Raw genomic sequence first — 21627 nt, forward strand, 5'->3', positions numbered from 1 at the left:
CGATGTTAGTTATGTTATGCTTAATATGCAATATGTGCTAATTTACACCCATTTCTGGATCATAAATCTGATCATTGGATAAATCCAGGTTCAGAAATCTTGTTTCATGTTGTCGACATATTAGAGTCAGATGTTTTTACAGAGTTTTTTTTGGAGTGGATTTATGATATCTCTTTTTATCACTCCAAAAATCATAAAATACTGTCAACAGACATAAACACAACTGTTGTTTAAATATGCAAATGAGCCATTGTGTAATGGTTTTTGGTGAATTTAAGAGGAATCTAAAGATCAAAGAGACAACATAGTAAAATAAACCCATTAATGTCTATTTTGGACATTTTCTTTCCACGAGTCTCAAAGAAAACATTGAAACCATCTATGCTTTAGGGCGGGGCTACAAGGTGATTGACAGGTTGACGCCAGAGACGTATACGGCGTCTCTCTGTCCCTCCTCCTCAGTCCAGGTATGGTCACTTCCTGTTCACTGAAAGCACCGTTACAGCTGCTGGAGCTCCCGGGGCCTCATCTTTAACCCGATGAGCTGCAGACAATTTGACGCCCATTTAGCGCTGTGATGTCAGCTCCACTGACGCCTGACCGACTCCTTAAAGAGCTCAGAGACAACAGGATTTCCAGGAGTTAGACGGGTCCTGAAGCAGTCCGGCCTCAGAATCACATCATATATTTCTCTTTTGGGGTAAAACTGCTGCAGTTAGAACATTTTATTACTCGTGATCATGAGATTCAAGCACAGAAACGTGAAACATGCCCGACACAGAGAAACACATCAAACATTGTAAAAGAAGAGAAGCGACATCCAGACGTCAAGGTGCTGCAGCTGAGTCTGTCGGTCTGAAGCTGGTTCTTCATGTCTGCAGGTGAGCGGAGCGCGGAGGGTTCAGGTTCTGATTCTCTGGTTATCAAGAGCTCCGATTATTTATATGATATCATGCTCATCTCACAAAAACACAGCTGGCGTCTCAATCCATTCTAAACACTTTAAAACACATTAAAACATGGAGAAAAAGACACTTTCACTGCAATCAGTCCAATATCATCATCATCATCATCATCTCGTTTTAATCTTTAATCTTTAATCTTTTCTTTCATTGCATTCTCATCTTTTCTGTTTGTTTTATCTCTGTATACATCTGATGTGCTGTTATTGTTATGATTGATTAGCTTTGGTTGAAAGTAGCTACAGGATCATTATGATCATCATCATCATCATGGTTGACTGTAGCTGCAGGAATAGTGGAATATGTCTTTAATGAACCCGGGAGGATGTGACTCAACACTGACTGACGGAACATCGTCTACCATCTCAAACACACAACTGGTTTATGACGTGGAGCTGATTACAGGACCGGAACCATGAAGACTTGTGTGGACCCTGTTGGTTGATTCCTCGTGCGGGCTCGTGGACCCTGGAGAGTCTTCCAGATCGACGCCACATGCAGGAATGTAAACGTGAGCAAGAAGTCTCCTAGAATAAGTTCATGATGCGTTCGTGGTCACTTGGTTTAAGCGGAGAAGGAAGAAGAGTTTGTCTCTGAACAGATGGCCAGCATTCTGGTTCAGTGCTGCATCCCAGTCCAGTTTGACCTTGAGTGTCTGCAAGAAGCAGAGATAAGATCCTGAGGTCTCCGTAGTGGACCCTACTGGACTCTACTGGACCGTAGTGGATCCTACTGGACCCTACGACGGCTTTGTTTAGTTTTTAATCTACAACAACGTTAAGTCCATCACAGAGAAAGAGAGAGAGAGAGAGATGGAGAGGGAGAGAGAGAGAGAGAGAGTGAGATGGAGAGAGACAGAGAGAGAGAGAGAAAGAGGGAGGTGGAGAGGCTAACCAACTAGAGAGAGACACGCACGTTAAATCCTCAAATGGGAACGTGCTCAAAGAGGTGGACATCACAATGATCATCCCCTGCCCCCCCCCCTCCCCCTCTCTCTCTCTCTCTCTGAGGGTTAAAGGTGTTTTTAGACCAACCGCTGACGAGCATGTGGAACCAGACGAGCTGCTCATGCATTGGACGCTAACTTCCTCAAGAACCTTCAGGAAGTTGTTTCTAGTAAACATTGTGGCTGGAGAAAACCATTTGGGGTTTTCTTCTGTTCCCGTCGACGTCTATAAACTCATAAACATATTTCAAGAGGCACTTGTTTTGTTTGCTTGCCGAGTTGAGGATGAAGATGAAGAAGCTTGGTGTGACAGGAGCAGCTGGTCTCTCCCACGTCCTGCCTTCAGAGGAGGTGAAGCTGAAGACCATAGGCTGGCCGCCTCCCACCTCACAGAGCCACTTCTTGTCTGCTGGAGCTGCCATTGGCCGGCGGAGTGATGATGGCGGCGGTGGGAGTGGTCTTCTTGATGGAGGTGAGGCGGATGTGGGAGGTGCTGTGCATGTAGCTGGCCTGGCGCTCTGGACGGGGACCTTGAACACATCGCAGCTGACTGAAGAAGAAGAAGAAGAAGAAGAAGAAGAAGAAGAAGAAGAAGAAGAAGAAGAAGAAGAAGAAGAAGAAGAAGAAGAAGAAGAAGAAGAAGAAGAAGAAGAAGAAGAAGAAGAAGAAGAAGAAGAAGAAGAAGAAGAAGAAGAAGAAGAAGAAGAAGAAGAAGAAGAAGAAGAAGAAGAAGAAGAAGAAGAAGAAGAAGAAGAAGAAGAAGAAGAAGAAGAAGAAGAAGAAGAAGAAGAAGAAGAAGAAGAAGAAGAAGAAGAAGAAGAAGAAGAAGAAGAAGAAGAAGAAGAAGAAGAAGAAGAAGAAGAAGAAGAAGAAGAAGAAGAAGAAGAAGAAGAGTGACTAATGAACTTCTTGTTTTATCAATAAACTTCTAGTTGTAAATAGTTTGATGTGAGATGAATCAAAATAAATCAAACGGAGGAAGAACATGATGTGTTCCATCTGGGTCCATCAATAAACGTGATTTACTGGTTTCCATCTTGGTAAACTTACATGTTAGACACGGGCTCTTTGTGTTCCAATACTTTGGCTCTGCAAAGCGTTAATAACACGTTAATAACTCATAAATATGGCTTTCTGTAACGGAGTCTATAAAGACTAAGTTAACTGGAGCATGACAGCACCGACCACCGGAGAGGAAATAAACAAGGACGTCAAATCAAACTGAATATGGAAAAAAGTCAAAGAGGATGATAAGATGCAGCAGTGCTGCGTTCACACCAACGCTTCACTCGCCTGAGTTTACCTGCGCGACTATGATACAGGTTGCATGTTCATGCGTCAGTGCCGGCTTCTCAGACTGGGACAGACAAGAGACACGTGAATACGTTAAATAATAAAGTGATGCAATTACAACAAAACAGTGAAACACAATGCAAGCTGTGAAGTCAGTAATGAGGAACATGTGCAGCAGGAGGCTGTGGAGCCACAAAGCAGAGGGTTTATTATATGAACACAGCGTGGGGTCATGGACAGCACTGAAGGTCCACATCGCACTGCTCACAATGCATCGTCTTTAGTTTCTATTCTTCTAATTCTAACTTTGTGATTGTTCTCCTTCAGCGTGTTCTCTGTTGCCAATGCAGAACTCTCTTAGACCTTAGAACTTTAGAAACTGCACTGACTTTTTGCTCCATTCAAAATAATATTTTGCTTTAATTCACATTTCTTGGCGTTTAGCCTTTCAACACTTTCACTACGGTCGAGAACTGTTAACCCTCCTGCAGCTTGTTGACCGGAGAGAAAAAAAATGTTTTAGATAACATTTATATGTCCGCAATAACGTACGGTCGTATTTTATTAATATGTTTTTGTGTGGTAAGGTCATGAAATATGATGACAGACAATAGAAGCTTCACCCAAAAACCCGATCAAAGCTCCACATGTAAAATAAATACATAAATCAAAGGACACTGTCCTGCCCTCGGGTCACGAGCAGAGAGCACAGAGTGTCTAAGAGACCAACACATTAAAGAGACATAATGGACCCGTACTTAGTACGTAGTACAGCGCTTTTCTAGTCTTCCGACCACTCAAAGCGCTTTAACACATGACATCATTCACCCATTCACACACTGATGAGAGGAGCTACCATGCAAGGTGCCACATCAGGATTATCAGCCATTCATACACCATAGGCACAGCTACGGGATCAATTTAGAGTTAAGTGTCTTGCTCAAGGACACATCGACATGGGCTAGCGAAACTGGAGATCAAACCGCCGATTGAAGGACGACCCTGCTCACCACTGAGCCACAGTCGCAAACATTACACCTCAGTCACGTCAATGAAAAAGAGGTTTGATCAAGTTTAAGTGGAGGTTGCAATACATTTTTTTGCGTATTTAAAATGTGTAAAAACTGGACGAAGCACTTAGAGGAATAATCAATCATCATCATCTGCAGAAAATGTGATGGATGAAAGCGTTATTTAAGTGCAGTCCTCATGGAGAGTTAAACAGAGATGTTAAATAGAGAGATGTTAAATGGAGAGATGTTAAAGAGAGATGTTAAAGAGAGAGATGTTAAACGGAGAGATGTTAAAGAGAGAGATGTTAAAGAGAGATGTTAAATGGAGAAATGTTAAAGAGAGAGATGTTAAACGTAGAAATGTTAAAGAGAGATGTTAAAGAGAGATGTTAAGCAGAGAGAAGTTAAATGGAGAGATTTTAAAGAGAGATGTTAAAGAGGGATGTTAAACAGAGATGATAAACAAAGATGTTAAAAAGAGAGATGTTAAACAGAGAGATGTTAAAGAGAGAGATGTTAAAGAGAGATGTTGAACAAAGATGTTAAAAAGAGAGATGTTAAACAGAGAGATGTTAAAGAGAGATGTTAAAGAGAGATGTTAAACAAAGATGTTAAGAAGAGAGATGTTAAAGAGAGATGTTAAACAGAGATGATAAAAACAGAGATGTTAAACAGAGATGTTAAAAAGAGAGATGTTAAACATAGAGATGTTAAAGAGAGATGTTAAACAGAGATGATAAAACAGAGATGTTAAACAGATATGTTAAAAACAGATATGTTAAACAGAGATGTTAAAAAGAGATGTTAAACAGAGATATGTTAAACAGAGATGTTAAACAGAGATGTTAAACAGAGATGTTAAAAATAGAGATGTTAAACAGAGAGATGTTAAAGAGAGATGTTAAACAAAGATGTTAAAAAGAGAGATGTTAAACAGAGATGATAAAAACAGAGATGTTAAACAGAGATGTTAAAAAGAGATGTTAAACAGAGAGATGTTAAGCAGAGAGATGTTAAACAGAGATGTTAAACAGAGATATGTTAAACAGAAATGTTAAACAGAGATATGTTAAACAGCTATGTTAAACAGAGCGATGTTAATCAGAGATGTTAAACAGAGAGGAACTACTCTTGCAGCCTGACTTTGTACGCTGTGATTTTATTTCTCCAGTCCAAGAAACAGGGACATAAATAAATGTTAACAAGCTCCCCAGCTGCAGAGAGTGAAGGCTTAACATTTCTGTTCTTTATGGAAATCAAAAACATTTGGACTTCGTTGCACGTATTTGAAGCTTCCTTTCGAATAATAAGAAATCAATCCAGGGACAGGCGACTTCATGCTGCAGCTCTGTTATAATTGCTTCCTGGAGGTTCTTCCTACTCCCCTCCGTGTTCCTGAAGTGTCAGGATCGCCACTCGCTGAGGGGTTGAGGCAAAGTCTTGAAGAGTGTTTCCATCTTGCAGAGTTGGAACAATGTTGTGAGAACTCAAAAAGAGATTTAGAAAATGACAAAGCCGTGATTGCTTCGTCTTTGACGAGTTTATGGAGTTCATTTATGAAGAAGATGGAAGCGCCAACGTCTGAATCTATTTTTTACAAACGTTCAGCTTTCTGGAAAGTTTTAGTTTGTGTACAACTACAACTTCCCGTGGTGATCTGTGCTCAGAGATATCAGCACATCCTGTCATCTACACTTCAGAGGTAGTCAAGAGAGAAATCTAGGATGGCATGTTTTCCATCTTCTTTATGGCCGTTAATCTGAGCAATAACACAATTTTGAGAAACTGCAGCAACAATCACACGCATGAATATCTCCCAAAAATATTTTGTTATTTTATCTGTTTCTGCCTCACTGGTGAAAATAAACAGGAGCTTTGAATCTGACTTTTCTTCTTAAAACGAGTGTAAATGTGTAATAATGAAGGTATTATGTGTATTTATATATATCTTTATATTTCTGAAACTGAGAGACTTATTTATACATATATTTATTTTTTTAATAAAATATATTTTTTAAATATATATATATATATATATATCATATGAATGGCATCAGGTGTTTAATTAATAAATCAAATTCACTGGTTGGTTCATAAGTGATGCCTAATCATAATCCATAACGCGCCGGCTGCTGCAGCACATTTTTAATTGCTGGTTTAATTAATACCATATGTTCACATGTTCATGTGTGTTGCTGGTCGGACTCTTTGAGGGTTTGCTAATTAATCCTTCTGGTAAATATCTATTTGCTGTGAATGGCCAATGATGAGGAGTGAATGTGTATCAATCTCCAGCTGAAAATAGTCCCAAACAAATGTATTATCTTCCTTCTGTTTCAAAGGCGCTTGTTCTAAACAACAATGACCAGCTGTCTTAGGAAATTACTGAGGTTTTTTTGTTTAACTAAAATGAAATATTCAGTAGGAGCTGAGAGTCAATTTGAAAGATAATTTTGAAAGTCAAGAAGTTTGTCTCCATCGTTGTATAAGACTGAAAATACGTCATTAGAAATATTTTCTCCCATCAACGAGGAGGTCTCACTCCTCTCTCTCCCTGATAAAAAGAGTCTCTGGTCAAACATATCAGAAGAGATAACATTGAAGCATTGCTAAGTTAGCTAGCCAGCTAAGTTAGCTAGCAGCCATTTTGGTGTTGAAGACGCATTTTGAGCGAGACGAGAGACGCAGTTTACTGAAAGACAAACTGAGACTTCCTGACTTGCAAAAGCAACTTGTAAACAGTCAAACATCATATACAACGTAAATATATATTTCTCTCTCACTGTTTACGTATTTTTACCAAAATAAGGTCCCGTGGTGGACACCAGAAGGGGCGGGACTTCGCCTCTCTATTGTAAAGTTAACACAGTGAAAGACTGAAGCGTGAGATGTGAGGTGGGATCCGACCTGTTGAAGTGCCGGCGGAAGCTCTCGCTGAGCAGGTAGAGAGCGAAGGGGTTGACGCAGGAGGAGGAGAAGCTGAGCACCCGGGCCAGCAGCGTGACCACCAGGTGGGCCAGCGACAGGTCCATCTGCTGGTAGTGGAAGGACCTGTACATGTACAGCACATGGTTGGGGAACCAGCACAGAGCGAACAGGCCCACGAACACCAGCACGATCTTTGCCAGACGCTTCCTCGTCTCCATCTGAGGAGAGAGACAAGGGGAGGATCAGCTGGGAGGGAGGGAGGGATGGATGGATGGAAGATGGAGGGCCCACAAACACCAGCATGATCTTAGCCAGAAGCTTCCTTGTCTCCATCTAGGTAGATGGAGAGACAACAGGGTGGATCAGCTGGGAGGGAGGGATGGAAATGGATTCTGCAGCTGGCTACTAACTGCATCATTGTCATTATACATATATGTGTATATATAAATATGGGAGGTATACACAAAGCACTACACATGTTTTGTGTTGTTGATTCTATTCATGTTCAAAACAATTGACCCTCCATCGCTTCATATTGTTCTCCAGCAGCTGCAGTTTTAATAGATGGAATATGACAGATGGAGGAAATGTTTGTTTGATGTAAAGTATTAAAGTATCACAGACTATCGGCACAGATTTCCTCATGTGATCTGTCTCTTCAGTATCCTTGTGAAGAACTCTGTGTTACGTTACATTTCTTTTCAAACATAACTATTATCAATACTGTATGCATGAAGATTTTGTTTGTCTTTAAAGATCTGGACCCAAAGCAGTCTGAAACCTTTAAAAAACCCTTTGAGGACGTCAGAGGGAATTGACGGGTCAACAAATAATAAAAAGCTAAATCTTGTTTCCCTGCAGCTTCAAAGTGCATCACATGATGCAGGACTCGTTACAGCCGATGTAATGTAATCATGCGTGAGAAGAGCGACGGTTCGACTCCCGCCGGGACCAGGAGCTCAGAGCTCCTGCAGATGATGAAATGGGACGTAAACCATGGACGCGCTGGAGGAGGCAGGAACTGGACCTGGAGCCCCGTCTGAACACCAAGCAGCCGCTTGACCTCATCAGCCGGGTGCTCCGCGATTGCCAGAGACATCAGGAAAAGGTCAATCATGTCACTCACAGGTCGGCCGTCTGCTTGAAAGCATTCGGCTCGACACAAACAGTCGGACAAATGTCAGCGCCGCTCCTTAAAGTGCTGCTCGGTGTCCCGTCAGACCTCCAGACCTCCTGACCGGCGGAGGTTCACGCTGGACAGGAGCAGACTGATAACATCCTCGAGCTTCGCTGTTTCCTTTTTACATTGACCTCAAAATGCATTTGTGGTTTGCAAATGAAACCCAGAGGAGCTCCAGAAACCTTTTGGAGAGAAATAAACTTTGAGACCTGAGGAGGTTTCTATCTGTCTGGTCTTTCATCTGAACTTGAGATCCTGCAGTGAACCAGAAGGAAATACATCGTTTACTAGCCAGCAGCTGCTGCTGTGTACCTTCAGGACTTCATGTTCGTTCAGACAAATCATCGATTCACAAGTTCATCCTGGTGAAGTGGGCCCTGGTGAAGTGGCTCCTGGTGAAGTGGCTCCTAGTGAAGTGGCTCCTGAAAGTTGACGGATCGACACCTGAGGTGACGGCGGGGCAGCGAGCCGTCAAGTTGTCACATTTCTGCGATGCTCCGAATGCTGAAATCCTTAACCAACGTTTCGTCATGTGTGCACTTGTTATGCAGAAGAACTGCACCGCTACGAGGAAGTCTCCCAGCATGCAGCGCCATCGGAGCAGAATCTGTTAAAAGGGTCCTGAATTCTCTCGGATTCCTAGCTTTGAAAGATAACAGAGCCAGCTTCATCAAAGTATATTACTGCAACAAAAGGGAAAAGCTGAAAAAACAGGAAAGCAGCAGAGAGATGAAAACGTCTCTAATGCATTCATTGATGGAAGTGAAATGGAGGGTGAAGTGTGCCCTCTGGTAGCTGTCTACTGGGTCAATTTCCTGGAAAGACATGGTGTGTGTGTGTGTGTGTGTGTGTGTGTGTGTGTGTGTGTGTGTGTGTGTGTGTGTGTGTGTGTGTGTGTGTTAAAAAATAAGCTTCTACTTCAGAAGTTGTTACAATCACTGAAATAAAAGCAGGAAGCCTTTGTCCTGTATTCATCACTGATTACGTCTAAGAAGAAGGTTATCGAGTGTGATTACAGATGTACAATGAACTAAAGACGTTTTTTTCCCAGTGGAACAAGAAGTTCCATCTGGATGTCCTTCTAGTGGAGAAACCATGAAGTTCCAACTAGGATGTCTTTCCAGTGGAGAAAACATGATGAAGTTGTCTCTAGGATGTCAGTCTAGTGGAGAAAACATGAAGTTCCCTCTAGGATGTCCTTCTAGTGGAGAAAACATGAAGTTCTCTATACGATGTCCTTCTAGTGGGGTGACTGTGGCTCAGTGGTTAGCATGCCCGTCTTTCAGCAAGACACTTAAACCCCTAATTACTCCCCGTTGCTGTGTCTCCGGTGTATAGAGCAAACATGTATGTCGCTTTGGATGAAAGCGTCAGCTAAATGAAATGTAATGTAAAACATGATGAGGTTCTCTCTAGGATGTCCTTCTAGTGGAGAAAACATGGCGAGGTTCTCTCTAGGATGTCCTTCTAGTGGAGAAAACATGGTGAGGTTCTCTCTAGGATGACCTTCTAGTGGAGAAAACATGCCGAGGTTCTCTCTTAGATGTCCTTCTAGTGGAGAAAACATGATGAATTTATCTCTAGGGTGTCCTTCTAGTGGAGAAAACATGATGAGGTTCTCTTTAGGATGTTTACATTACTGTTATCTGGGCACTTTATATTATACATAATGTAATATCTATTGCACTGTTGTTGTTGTTGTTGTTGTTGTTAATTGTCTAGTCTTAATGTTATGCACCTTCCACCAAGAAAAAATCCTTGTTTGTACCTGGCGAATAAATGGTTCTGATTCTGATTCTAGTGGAGACAATGTGAGGAAGTGAGCACCACCATCAGGACATCCTCATACTGTGGTTATTAACCTGCACACTCCCTTTGTCTCATCTTCTTCTTCCATTCCAGATGTCTCTTTGTCCTTCAGTGAAAAAGCTCTCTTTTGTCCAGGAACCTGTCGTTGTGACCTCACACCTGCTGCTCTTTGAAGTGATGCTGAGAGCTTTTATCCAAACGGATCAAAAAACTCCACTTGCTGTGACATGAACTTTTGTCATTGTTTGTCAAAAAAAAATCCTCTATGTGTTTTTATTTTGTTGCTTCACGTGTTACTGTTTCACACAACGACATACTGATGCATTATTAACGTGTACTTTCTGTGTACTTTGATCTGAACCACCTTCTTGTCTTCTGACATAAAGCATTGCTGTAGGGTTGTGTTCTGTTAGTTTATGGATTTGGGACGAAGTTCCTTCTGCTGATGTTTAGTATTCAGGAGACATTTCAGAGTTATTGTGAAAAAGAGTACAGATATCACTTCATCATGAATTATCAAACAATGGAACATACATGGAAATGCGTTCTCTATATTTCTCATGAACTCATAAAGTACTGAACTCACTGCTCAGCCACTTCTTCTTCACACTTCTCAGGTCTTTTCCCTCATAAAGGATCCTGAACCTCCGCGACACCTTATTTCAGAAGAAATATGCCGAGACAAATATGTATTTTCCTCCCGTTTGACTTCAATGAATCACACTTTATGATGTTTGTCAAGTCAAAAGATCACGTTAAACGTCAAGAAAGCTGCATTTTGTGTAAAAAAAAACATGAAAGCATCAGACTGCGAACTTTATCTCGTGTGTTTCACGAGATAAAGTGGTGGCTGCGCTGTGCAGGTCTGAGCCAGTTCCTGCTGGTGCAAAGTGAAAAGCGTGAGGTTGAATCCCACCGCTGTCAGTCAGCTGTCAGTGTGACTCCAGCCACGCCGCTCAGAAAGTAAAGTGTGACCTCAGAGGAAAGTTTTATAAACATATGGCTCTCAGTAACAAACCCCAGGAGAGCCGACTCCTCTAGAGACATGGACACTGAGACCAGACCTGCTCAGGCATGCTGAGTCCAGCTGACAGACTCAGTTACAGTTAAGAGCAGCTTCTGGACAGACAGATATCTCCCTCAGGAGGAGGAGACCCAACACGGAGCTAATAGAGGGAGAATACTGGATTAAATTCATCAGGCGACACAAATAAAACTCAACGGGTCAGGCTGCTTCCTGTCTGCTGTGTGCTGGGACTGAGCAACGGGTTCTATAGCCAGAGGGTTATATGACCAGCAGTGTTGGGGTAGTTACTCAGAAAAAGTAACTACTTACACGTTACTAGTTACTTCTGAAAATTGTAACTAGATTACTTTACTAGTTACTGCATTTGAAAAGTAACTTCACTACTAGTTACTTTACTTTCCATTTTTTTAAGCAAATGTCCAAATTAACTGCAAAGATACATTTTCTATAATAATGTATTATTATTAATTAATATAATTTCCAATAATAATAATCGCGCGAGTCACACGACACTTCCTGCATGAACAATCTACCGTAAACGTCGGGTTACGAGCCGCTACTACCTTCGGTCAGAGTCCCCGTTAGCTCCCTGCTGTAGCCGGCTGGGGCTCCTGCTAGCGCTCCGTCACTTCCCCGCTAACTTCCGCTAGCTCTCTGTTAACTTCCGCTAGCTCCCCGAAAACCACCGGAGATAGCGGGACCAGGCTCGACACCCGACTTGGGCATAGAGGCAGTAACAGCAGCAGCGGTCAGTAGCAGCAGCAGCGCTAGCTAGCAGCTCGTTGCTATTGTTCATGCAGGAAGTGTCGTGTGACTCGCGCGCCACAAAAAAGAGAACTTTTTGGACTGGTAAAAATGTCTTGGGTAACGCAGGAAAGCGCGTTACTGAGGTCTAGTAAAGTAGTGTAGTTACCAATATTTTGAGTGTAATGCGTTACTTTACTTCGTTACCTATAATAGTAATATCGTTACTGTAATCCATTACTTTGTAACTCATTACCCCAACACTGATGACCAAAGGGTGGAACATTAATTATGTTTACTAAAGATGATTAAATACTTCTCTATACTTCCTCGTTCGTGATTACGTGGACAACATACGGAATTATTTCATGGGATATCTACGAATTACGGCGCTCAGTCAGTTTGTTTGTGTGTGTGTGTGTGTGTGTGTGTGTGTGTGTGTGTGTGTGTGTGCGCGCGCGTGTGCGTGCGTGTGCGCCTGTGTGTGTGTGTGTGTGTGTTCTCTAATTAGTTTCTTATCTCTGGGAACATAATGAATGTGATGCTATTGATGTGGCATCTGCAGTTAAAGTAGCTATTGACTCCCCGACCTCTAAAGATGTGAAGATACAAAGAGAGAAGAGGCTGATAGGCTTCTGTCTCTCTGTCTCTCTCTTTCTCTCTCTCTCTCGTTGACTCCCCATTAACCTCGAGGTCATCGAGGTGGACTTCACTCCAAAGTGCCCTTTGAGACCTGCAAAGCCACAGGGGCGTGTGCGTGTGTGTGTGTGTTTAGAGTGAAGTCTCCAGGTAATAGAGTCAATAACTACCTCCACGGACACAGCCAGCTCTCTCATTCAGTCGTTTCAACAAGTCCAGGTCTGTGAATTATTCATGCTTTCATAGTCTTGCCCTGAATTTAGTCTTGGTTCATGGTGAGTCCTGGTCCTCGTGAGGAGCTGCATGTCTGCATGTTGTAAAGCTTCTCTTCTCTCCTCACTAACTGATGCTCCATGAACTTTTTCAGCAGCTCCTTCCTCCCTTTCCTGGAAGCTTTTACTGTGAAAAGTCGGCAGGAAGTGCCCCGTGTCTTTGAGATTGCATAGCAGTAAAATAGATCAATATAAATAATGAATGAATACCAGCAAGTGTTTTGTTAAAGGGAGAAACCCGAAGTAGCTGCAGGTGAGTGAACGACTCTTGTGGAGCGAATACGTGGACATGTAGGAGACGAGGAGGTGAGGCGACGAGGAGGTAAGGAAGTGAGGAGGTTAATTTATCACTTCATTCATCACTTCATTAATTAATTCATCACTTCATCCATCACTTCATTCATCATTTCATTAATTCATTCATCACTTCATCCATCACTTTATTCATCACTTCATGAATCACTTCATTCATTTATTACTTCATTCAATAATGTATCATTTCATTCATCACTTCATTCAATAATTCATCACTTCATCCATCACTTCATCCATCACTTCATTCATCATTTCACTCATCATTTCATTCATTCATTCATCACTTCATCCATCACTTTATTCATCACTTCATGAATCACTTCATTCATCTATTACTTCATTCAATAATGTATCACTTCATTCATCCATCACTTCATTCATCACTTCATACATTCATTCATCACTTCCTCCTTCATTCATGTGTTCATGTCTTCATCTCACCTGTCTCTTGGTGTGCTCGCTGACCTCGCCCGGCATGTCGTGGGCGCTCTTGACCAGCGTGCAGGCGATGTGGTAATAATACACAGAGATGATGGTCAGAGGAACCAGGAAGTAAACCAGGAAGATCATCACAGAGTGGATCTTAGGGTGCATCTGATTGGATAGCGGGTAGGGAACGCAGTTCACAAAGGTCACGTTACTGTCGTCTCTGTGACCCTGAGGGGTAGTTGGGGGGGGGGAGTGGGAGGTAGTAGAGAGGAGGAGGAGGAAGAAAGGAAACCAAGAGTAGGAAGTATTAGAGAGGAGTAAGAGAGGAAGAAAGGAAACAAGAAGTAGGGAGCAGGAGAGGAAACCAGGAGTAGGAAGTGAGGAAGTAGTAGAGATGAGGAAAGGAGAGGAAGAATTGAAACAAAAAGTAGGGAGGAGAGGACACAGTTAAACACATCAGTGAGGATCATAAAACAGGTTGTGGACGCTGCTAATTCATAAATCTGAGAGTCTGAACCGGCACCAAGCCGGAGAGCAAGGTCGTAAGGAGAGCAAGGTCGTAAGGAAAGCAAAGTCACAAGGAGAGCAAGGTCACAAGGAGAGCAAGGAGAGCAAGGAGAACAAGGTCACAAGGAGAGCAAGGCTACAGAGAGAGCAAGGTTGTGCGGGTCTGGTCTTGGTCTGGTCCGGGTAGCGCTGGTGGATTGTTGTCGATATAACAAAACTCATAATTGATCAATTTAATTAAACATTGAGATTTCTTTACAAAAGAGGAAAAGAAGCTCAGATGTCACATCCAGGAGAACCAGATGAAACAATATGCAGACAACATGCTCGTGTTCATGAGATTGAGCTTCTCCCAGAGGGATGGATGGAGGCGGGGCTTCAGGCTCAGGTGGTCGTAGCACCGCAGCAGTGTGTGTGTTTACCTGCTTGGAGAAGACTTGAGAGAAGATGTGTGTGTGTGTGTGTGTGTGTGTGTGTGTGTGTGTGTGTGTGTGTGTGTGTGTGTTTGTGTGTGTGTGTGTGTGTGTGTTTACCTGCATGGAGACGACCTGGGAGAAGACGGCCTCGGGGACGGCCAGCAGGACGGACAGCAGCCAGATGGAGACGGCCTTCAGACACGTCCAGAAGACGGCGCCGGACGTCTGGATGTCCATCGGGTTCACAATGGCCTTGTACCTGACGGGCAGCGAGACAACCATCAAGCAGGCTGCCGTTATCACGTAACCTGAGCAAAAACTGGAGCGAGTGGGAGGAGCTAATGGGAGGAGCTAAGGGAGGAGGTAATGGGAGGAGCTAATGGGAGGAGCTAGTGAGAGTAGCTAGTGAGAGGAGCTAGTGGGAGGAGCTAGTGAGAGTAGCTAGTGAGAGTAGCTAGTGAGAGGAGCTAGTGGGAGGAGCTAGTGGGAGAAGCTAGCGAGAGGAGCGAGTGAGAGGAGATAGTGAGAGGAGCTAGTGGGAGGAGTGAGTGAGAGGAGCTAGTGGGAGGAGTGAGTGAGAGGAGCTAGTGGGAGGAGCTAGTGGGAGGAGCTAGTAGGATGCTGACAAACCAGAGACTCACTGAACTAAATGCACAAATTCACACAGTTTTCTAAGAGACATATTTGTACCACTGACTTTGTTTACACACACAGACATTCTACTTTTATTTGAAATGTTGTGTAGAACTTTCTAATAAACACACCTGTGTAATGCGTTGATTATTCAGGTTTTAGGAGCTTTCTTTCAGCCTCTTTCCTGTTTACACTTACACATACACGATATGAAAACATCTGGACGGCAGTCAGGCGTCACCTTCAGCCGGTTTATTGATCATAGAAGTAGTTCCACCTGACCTTGTCCTCATGTCAATAAAAGACTTCATCAGCCAGCATGAGAGCATGACTGACTGCTAGTATTAACACACACACACACACACACACACACACACACACACACACACACACACACAAAGAAACACAGACAGAATCACAGAAACACGCACACACACGACCCCACACTTTTTATTATGTCATAACACTTTGTGTTTACATTCGAGCTCACAATGCTGCACGTTCATCAAAGAGTCAGCACCCTTCAGACTAACATTTCAGACTTTCTGGAGTGAACCCAAACATAAATCATGTAATAATTATGTAATTTTTCACTCAACGGCATTAGTGCGCCGGTTCTTTGTTAGTTAACGAAAAGCTGCAGCCGCCAGCAGGACTGCAGCTCGAGGACAAAGAGAGAAACAACAGGACCATAATTATGCTTAATGTGTAATCGTAGAGCTGCATTTTAATGTCCTCATTAGTCAGATCATGATCCAGCGGGCCGCCGTGAGTTCAGTCTGCAGGAGGTTTACACTCAGGGGTTAGAGTCCGTGATCAGTCTGCAGGAGGTTTACACTCGCTGGTTAGAATCCCGTGTTCAGCCTGCAGGAGCGTGTCAGTTATTTACAGACTTTAGTGTTTAGGGAACTGAACCATCAAGGTGGTTTTTAATGGAAAAGGATTCCATGTTGAGGTTCAATTCATATCTGATTCTACGGACCTTGAAATGGTGGATTGACGGTCAGTCATTCAACGAAGGGGGTCTGTGGTTGTTGGTTCTGTTCCCGGCTGCTGCAGGAAACAGATACAAGAGATTCTGAGTCTCTTCACTTGATGAAGTTCCAGCGTTCAATACATCCATCACATGAGAGAGGACGAGTGTAGAAAGTCTCGCTCATAAGAGATGGTTTTACTTTAGTAGAGGGAGAAAATATCAAACTAAACCAAACCTAAACCTGACTGTTGGTAGTTGCATTTCTTCCACTTTAATAAGATGATTGTTGTTGTTGATCAACATCACAAACAAACAAACAATGAAGGAGTTTAAAACCTTTTTAACCCCGGTTAAGCCCCAGACATTTTTTCTAAAAAATTCCGAATGGTTTGCATACCCATACCAAATACAGAATATCTCTTCAACTACAACGGCTATTTGAATGATATGAAAATGTAAAATATACAGAAAACAGTTGTTAGACTAGTAATAGGTCCATATAGCAGTATATGTGTTACTGGTTTATTGGTTGATGATAGACTACAGGAAAGAAAAAGAATAATTTCCAGAAAAAAAGAAACTTCCAGGATGTATTTCCTCTTTTTAATTATGCATACCATCGCTTTTCTTTCTACTAAACCAGGGATTCCCAAAGTGTGGCGCGCGAGCTGACTCTAGGGGTGCGCGAGAGGAAAAATTTAATGGTGGTCTATTGGTGTAATAATTAATATTAAACATAATTTGAAAAAAAATAAGTAGGATTTTTTAATTATAAAAATTCCCTTTATAAGATTTAAATTTAAAATTAAAAACGTACAATTTAATAAATAGATGCACTTCCGGTCCGGCCGCCAAACTGTCTTTTACTACACACTAGCTAGCTTGTGCACCTAACATCATTTCATTCATTCAGCAACATCCATGAAAATATGTTAAACTGGCTGAAATCGGGGAAGCTGTCAGGTGGGACATCTGAAGCTATCAGTAATAAAAGAGGAGAGGGACAGAGAGAGAGAGGGAGGAACCGGAGGGAGAGAAACGGAGAGGTGCGTTGGGGAGAGACCAGGAGAAGAAATCGACTGGGAGTCGGAGAAAGAGGAGACGGAGGAGACCGAGAAGGAGGAAGGGATATCACAGACAAACCGGGAGCACAGAGGCCCATCGCGGAGTCAAGGTAAAAAAAGAGGAGACGAGAGTGAGCATCAGACTGGGAAAAAAAAGAGGAAATATGATGACAATTATCTGGGTCTGGGCTTCACTTGGATTGGCAATGCAGATTGCCCGAAGCCACAGTGCGTGTTGTGCAGTGAGGTTCTGGCTAACAGCTGTCTGAAGCCTCTTATTTGCGCCGCCACCTGAACACCAAGCATGCCAGTGCAAGTCAGAAGCCCCTTACATTTTTTAGATCAAAATTGGAAGAGTTACAAAACAGCCAAACACAATTGCAGTCTCATTCACGTGAGTCTCTCTCACTTTCTCCCCCTCCCTCTCCCTCTCTATCTCTTTTGCTGCAGGCTGAGCCACCTGCGCTGCATGTGAACATCCTCATATGGACTCCTCCTTTTTTATTTATATCTGTTTCTGAGCCTATGCATGTGCCACTCTTTGTTCTTTACGTGGCTTACTGTGTTTAAGTAAATAAATGTGAAATGCAATCTGCCTCTGAGCCTGTGCGTGTGTCCTCGCCATCCTTATTGCTCTTTAAAAGTGACACCTTGTGTAACTGAAATTTATACAGCGAACTAAATCTTGTAACAAACGCCACGCACGAGCAAGCAGTTCTCGCATTGGTCCGATTTTATGCGGCTATAGATAGGCTCTGTTGCGTTTTTTTTTTAAGGTGTGGGGGATTGGGGGTGTGTGAACCCGGTCGGGATTTAGAAGGGGGTGCGTGGCCTAACAAGTTTGGGAACCGCTGTACTAAACAATAGCACTATGTTTTAACAGTATCTCTGGAAAGTTTGACTTTGATTAAGTGAAGTTACATATTTTTAGTAATTCATTTAGTGCACATTTCGTGAACTGTAGGTTTAGGTCCGCTGAAAGCAAAAATGCCCTAACTTTCTTCCTGGACCTTGGATGCCTCTGATTTTTTTTGTCACATCAGTGGCTTTGGTATTGATTCATGGGAGTACAAGGACTTTGAGAGGGAGGATGACCTCCTGATGAAGAATTCAGCCCCCAGTCTTGGGGGCGCTGGGGCTCATCTCTTCCATCGGACCAATGTCGACCAGTGTCGAGTTCAATATTGATCCCAGCTCACTGGAACTCATCATCATCATCATCATCATCATCATCATCATCATCATCATCATCATCATCATCATCATCATCATCATCATGTCCACTGAATGGAAGTTTGAATCATTTCATCCTTCTTTCTTTTTTACTTTCACATGTAAACAAAATATCTGGTGCCTGAATGATGGTGTTTATCTCTGTAAACACAGTTATTATTGGTCGAGTGATGAAGAACGTTGCATATATACGAGCCCTCTTCCGTCTCGTGATGCTTGTTTCAGACTGTTTATGTAACTTCCATCTCGTGTTCTGTCAGATTGCAGTTTAATTACTGATCCTTCAAAAAATAAAACACTCTTCCTCTTCTGGCTGTGTTTTATTCAGACACAAACAAGGTCAGATGGAGGTCTGTTAGAGACGACTGCAGCTCATAAATCATACATCAACCTGTGTGACGTTCATGTTTTATTGATGTAGCGAGGTATTGATTATATATGTCTTGTAGCAGTAAGAGTATTTATATTTCTGTGCACAAAGTCCCGGCTGATGCAGCTGTTTTCAGTTAAAAATGTAACTTCATGGAGAAAGTCTGCAGCAAATATTGCTCTGGATTTATTGCACGTATAAGAAAAAATGGTGGCGACAGAGATTTATCAGAGCTCTTCTATTAGAGTTCTTCTACAACGCGGCGTGCTTCATGACCCTCCTGGTCATGAAGCACGCCGCCTTGTAGAAGAACACCAAGAGGCCACAAGTATGAGGACAGACGAACACTTATTTTAGTTCAACTAAACAGCATTTATATACCACTCATTTCTGTGTGTTTGGCTTACAACTTGAACTCTTAGTGTGTTTGCACTTAGTTTAATTATGAAAGTTAATTCATAATTGTAACATTTTGCTATATAATCCCTTGTATAGCATCTAGTTGTAATTAGCTCCGCCCCCTCTAGTATCACTTCTGGTTGCAAAAAAACAAGATGGCGACAGACAAAATGCCGAAGTCGAGGCTCTGAAGTCCAACGCATGACGTCACTGTGACTCCGCCGAGCTCTCACACGGCTCGTCCCAAAGGATGAATGTACTTTTGAGGCACTGTGTCGGCACCTCAACCCACAGAACATGTCAAAACCATGTTATATGTTTTACTACCATGTTCTATGTTCTGTGGGACTGGTTGTGTGCACGTTCATGTTGAACCAGGAAAGAAACAAACACCAAGAACTCTGATGTCTACATAAAAAATGAATGCTCGAATATAAACGAATGCTCTAGCATATATATATATATATATATATATATATATATATATATATATATATATATATATATATATATATAAATATATATATGTATATATATAAACAAATCAAATTCTCCAGCACAGACCTTTAATGCAACGTTTCCTCGTGCATTCAGACTAAATGTTCCCTAAAAATCAACGTGCACTCAGTGACTGCCGCCAGTGATTCATACGCTGAAAAGCTGCATCGTGTACCTCCAGTCCAGGGCCGGTATCATTGGTCTGCATCTGTCCACTTGTTCAGAATAATGCTCCTTGCTCCTTCAAAGAGAATAAATCGCTGCCTCACTTCTAGTATTTCTGCCCAGAGGAGCTGCTCTGAATGTAAAACAGCTGATTCTGCTCAGCGACGTTTTCCCGGTCTCTAATCGTTGTATTTTCTCACAAACAGTACTGATCTAAACTTTAAATTATTTCCTGTTAGTAGCTGTTTAACTTTAGATAGTGAGTTAAAGTAGAATTTAAGAAATTATGTAAATCTGAGAAAAAGGCCTAGGACCCTGAAGGGTTAAACATTAACCAACACCTGTCACACATTCAGGAGGTACTTTTTAAATGAATCGAAGAAAACAATTGGAGACTCAAAATTATGACTTTGTAGCTCATAAACATGAAAAAGGACATCATTTATAATTAGTAAAACAATATAAACAGCATATATTTCTAGACTCAAGTTTTTTTTATAATAACCAAAGTAGCAGAATATAAATGTAATTTCTAGTAAATCAGGTTGATTCATTATGAGTGCAGACATTCAAACTATGACATGCAGACAGTGGCTTTTCAAAATGAAACTCTCAACATAGGTTTATTTAACGTTTATTGATGCAACAAAAGTACCGGGTTACGCGTTAAGTACATAAGCTATGTAGCAAAAGTAAGTCAACGTTGACGTGGACAGCGGTCTCCTAGGTGAAAGTCCTGTGTGTGTTTGTCTCATCCAGCTCTCCAGACCTTCTCTCTGTTAAACCACGTGAGGTGCTCTTTGCTCTCTTTTACTTGAGAAGAGAGAACCAACTCCAACTGATTCACGTCCCTTTTGTTTCCTCTTGTGCTGAGGCTCGGTTAGAAGCTGACATCAGACATCATGAATCACAGACATAACTCACAGCTGATCCCTCAGACATAAGCTTGGACTTCACTGCTGCTGTTAAAGCCACTAAGCTCTCTCTATGGCAACGGGTGGTGAGGAAAAGTCTGCTGGTGTTCTCTATAATTGTTCTCCAAACTATTAAAAACACACAAAAAGCCTCATAGTTATTCCTTCATCAGCTTCAACACACTGTCCTTCGTTTGGACTCAATCACACAGACAAACACTCTATGGAGTACCAATTGAGGATTAATACGCCGCTGAAAGTAGTCCCCGACTCATGCACTGTTTCCTCCTGTTTGTTTGATCAATACAGTGACCAGCCTTCAGTGAATGTTTGTGTTTTTAAAACACTAACATGTTCAGGAGGAACCGATGGGCTTGGACCCGAGAGACACCGACAGGAAGTGACAGTACTGAGAGCTCATTGTTGGTTTTAGTGATTTCTGGAGGTTTTTGTTAGAATACAGGAAATGGCCTCATCCTTTAATGCTGACGTACACCTGAACCTGAACCTGAACCTGAGTCTGAACCTGATCCGTGCTGCGCCCTCAACACTGTTGCTGTGTACTGTGCAATACAGCGAGCTGTACCCAGCGTACCGTTCAGCGCTTGTTACAGATAATCGTAGTCCAATCTCAAAACACAACATGGTTTGTGCTTCTACTAATCAATACATCCCGCAGATCTCAGGAGTTGTCATTCGACGATCGGATGGACGTGGAGGAGGAAAGCGAAGGACGGTCAGAGACACAACTTCAAACTTCTTCTACGAGACAGAGGAGGAGGAAAAGCTTCTATTGATTATTGATCACATCTGCTGAATCCATCCCTCCTCGGGTGTTTTCTAAACCTTTTATTTATTCAAGGACAGCTGACACCTACTGCTTCACATTCATTCA

At 42.3% G+C, this 21627-nt stretch overlaps 1 protein-coding gene across 1 annotated transcript in view; it reads right to left on the reverse strand.

Annotated features, from left to right (window-relative positions):
* Positions 1-2295: 2295 nt before the first annotated feature.
* Positions 2296-21627, reverse strand: part of nmbr (neuromedin B receptor) — a gene marked incomplete at both ends in the record, with an annotated part of 31466 nt that continues 12134 nt past the window's right edge. The window contains 4 exons of the mRNA XM_079216363.1: positions 2296-2458; positions 7122-7360; positions 13570-13785; positions 14598-14739. Of these exons, the coding sequence (XP_079072489.1) occupies positions 2296-2458; positions 7122-7360; positions 13570-13785; positions 14598-14739 (760 nt within the window). The remainder of the gene's footprint in view (positions 2459-7121; positions 7361-13569; positions 13786-14597; positions 14740-21627) is intronic.

This window comes from Taurulus bubalis, assembly GCF_910589615.1.
Source record: "Taurulus bubalis genome assembly, chromosome: 3".
Lineage (NCBI taxonomy): Eukaryota > Metazoa > Chordata > Actinopteri > Perciformes > Cottidae > Taurulus > Taurulus bubalis.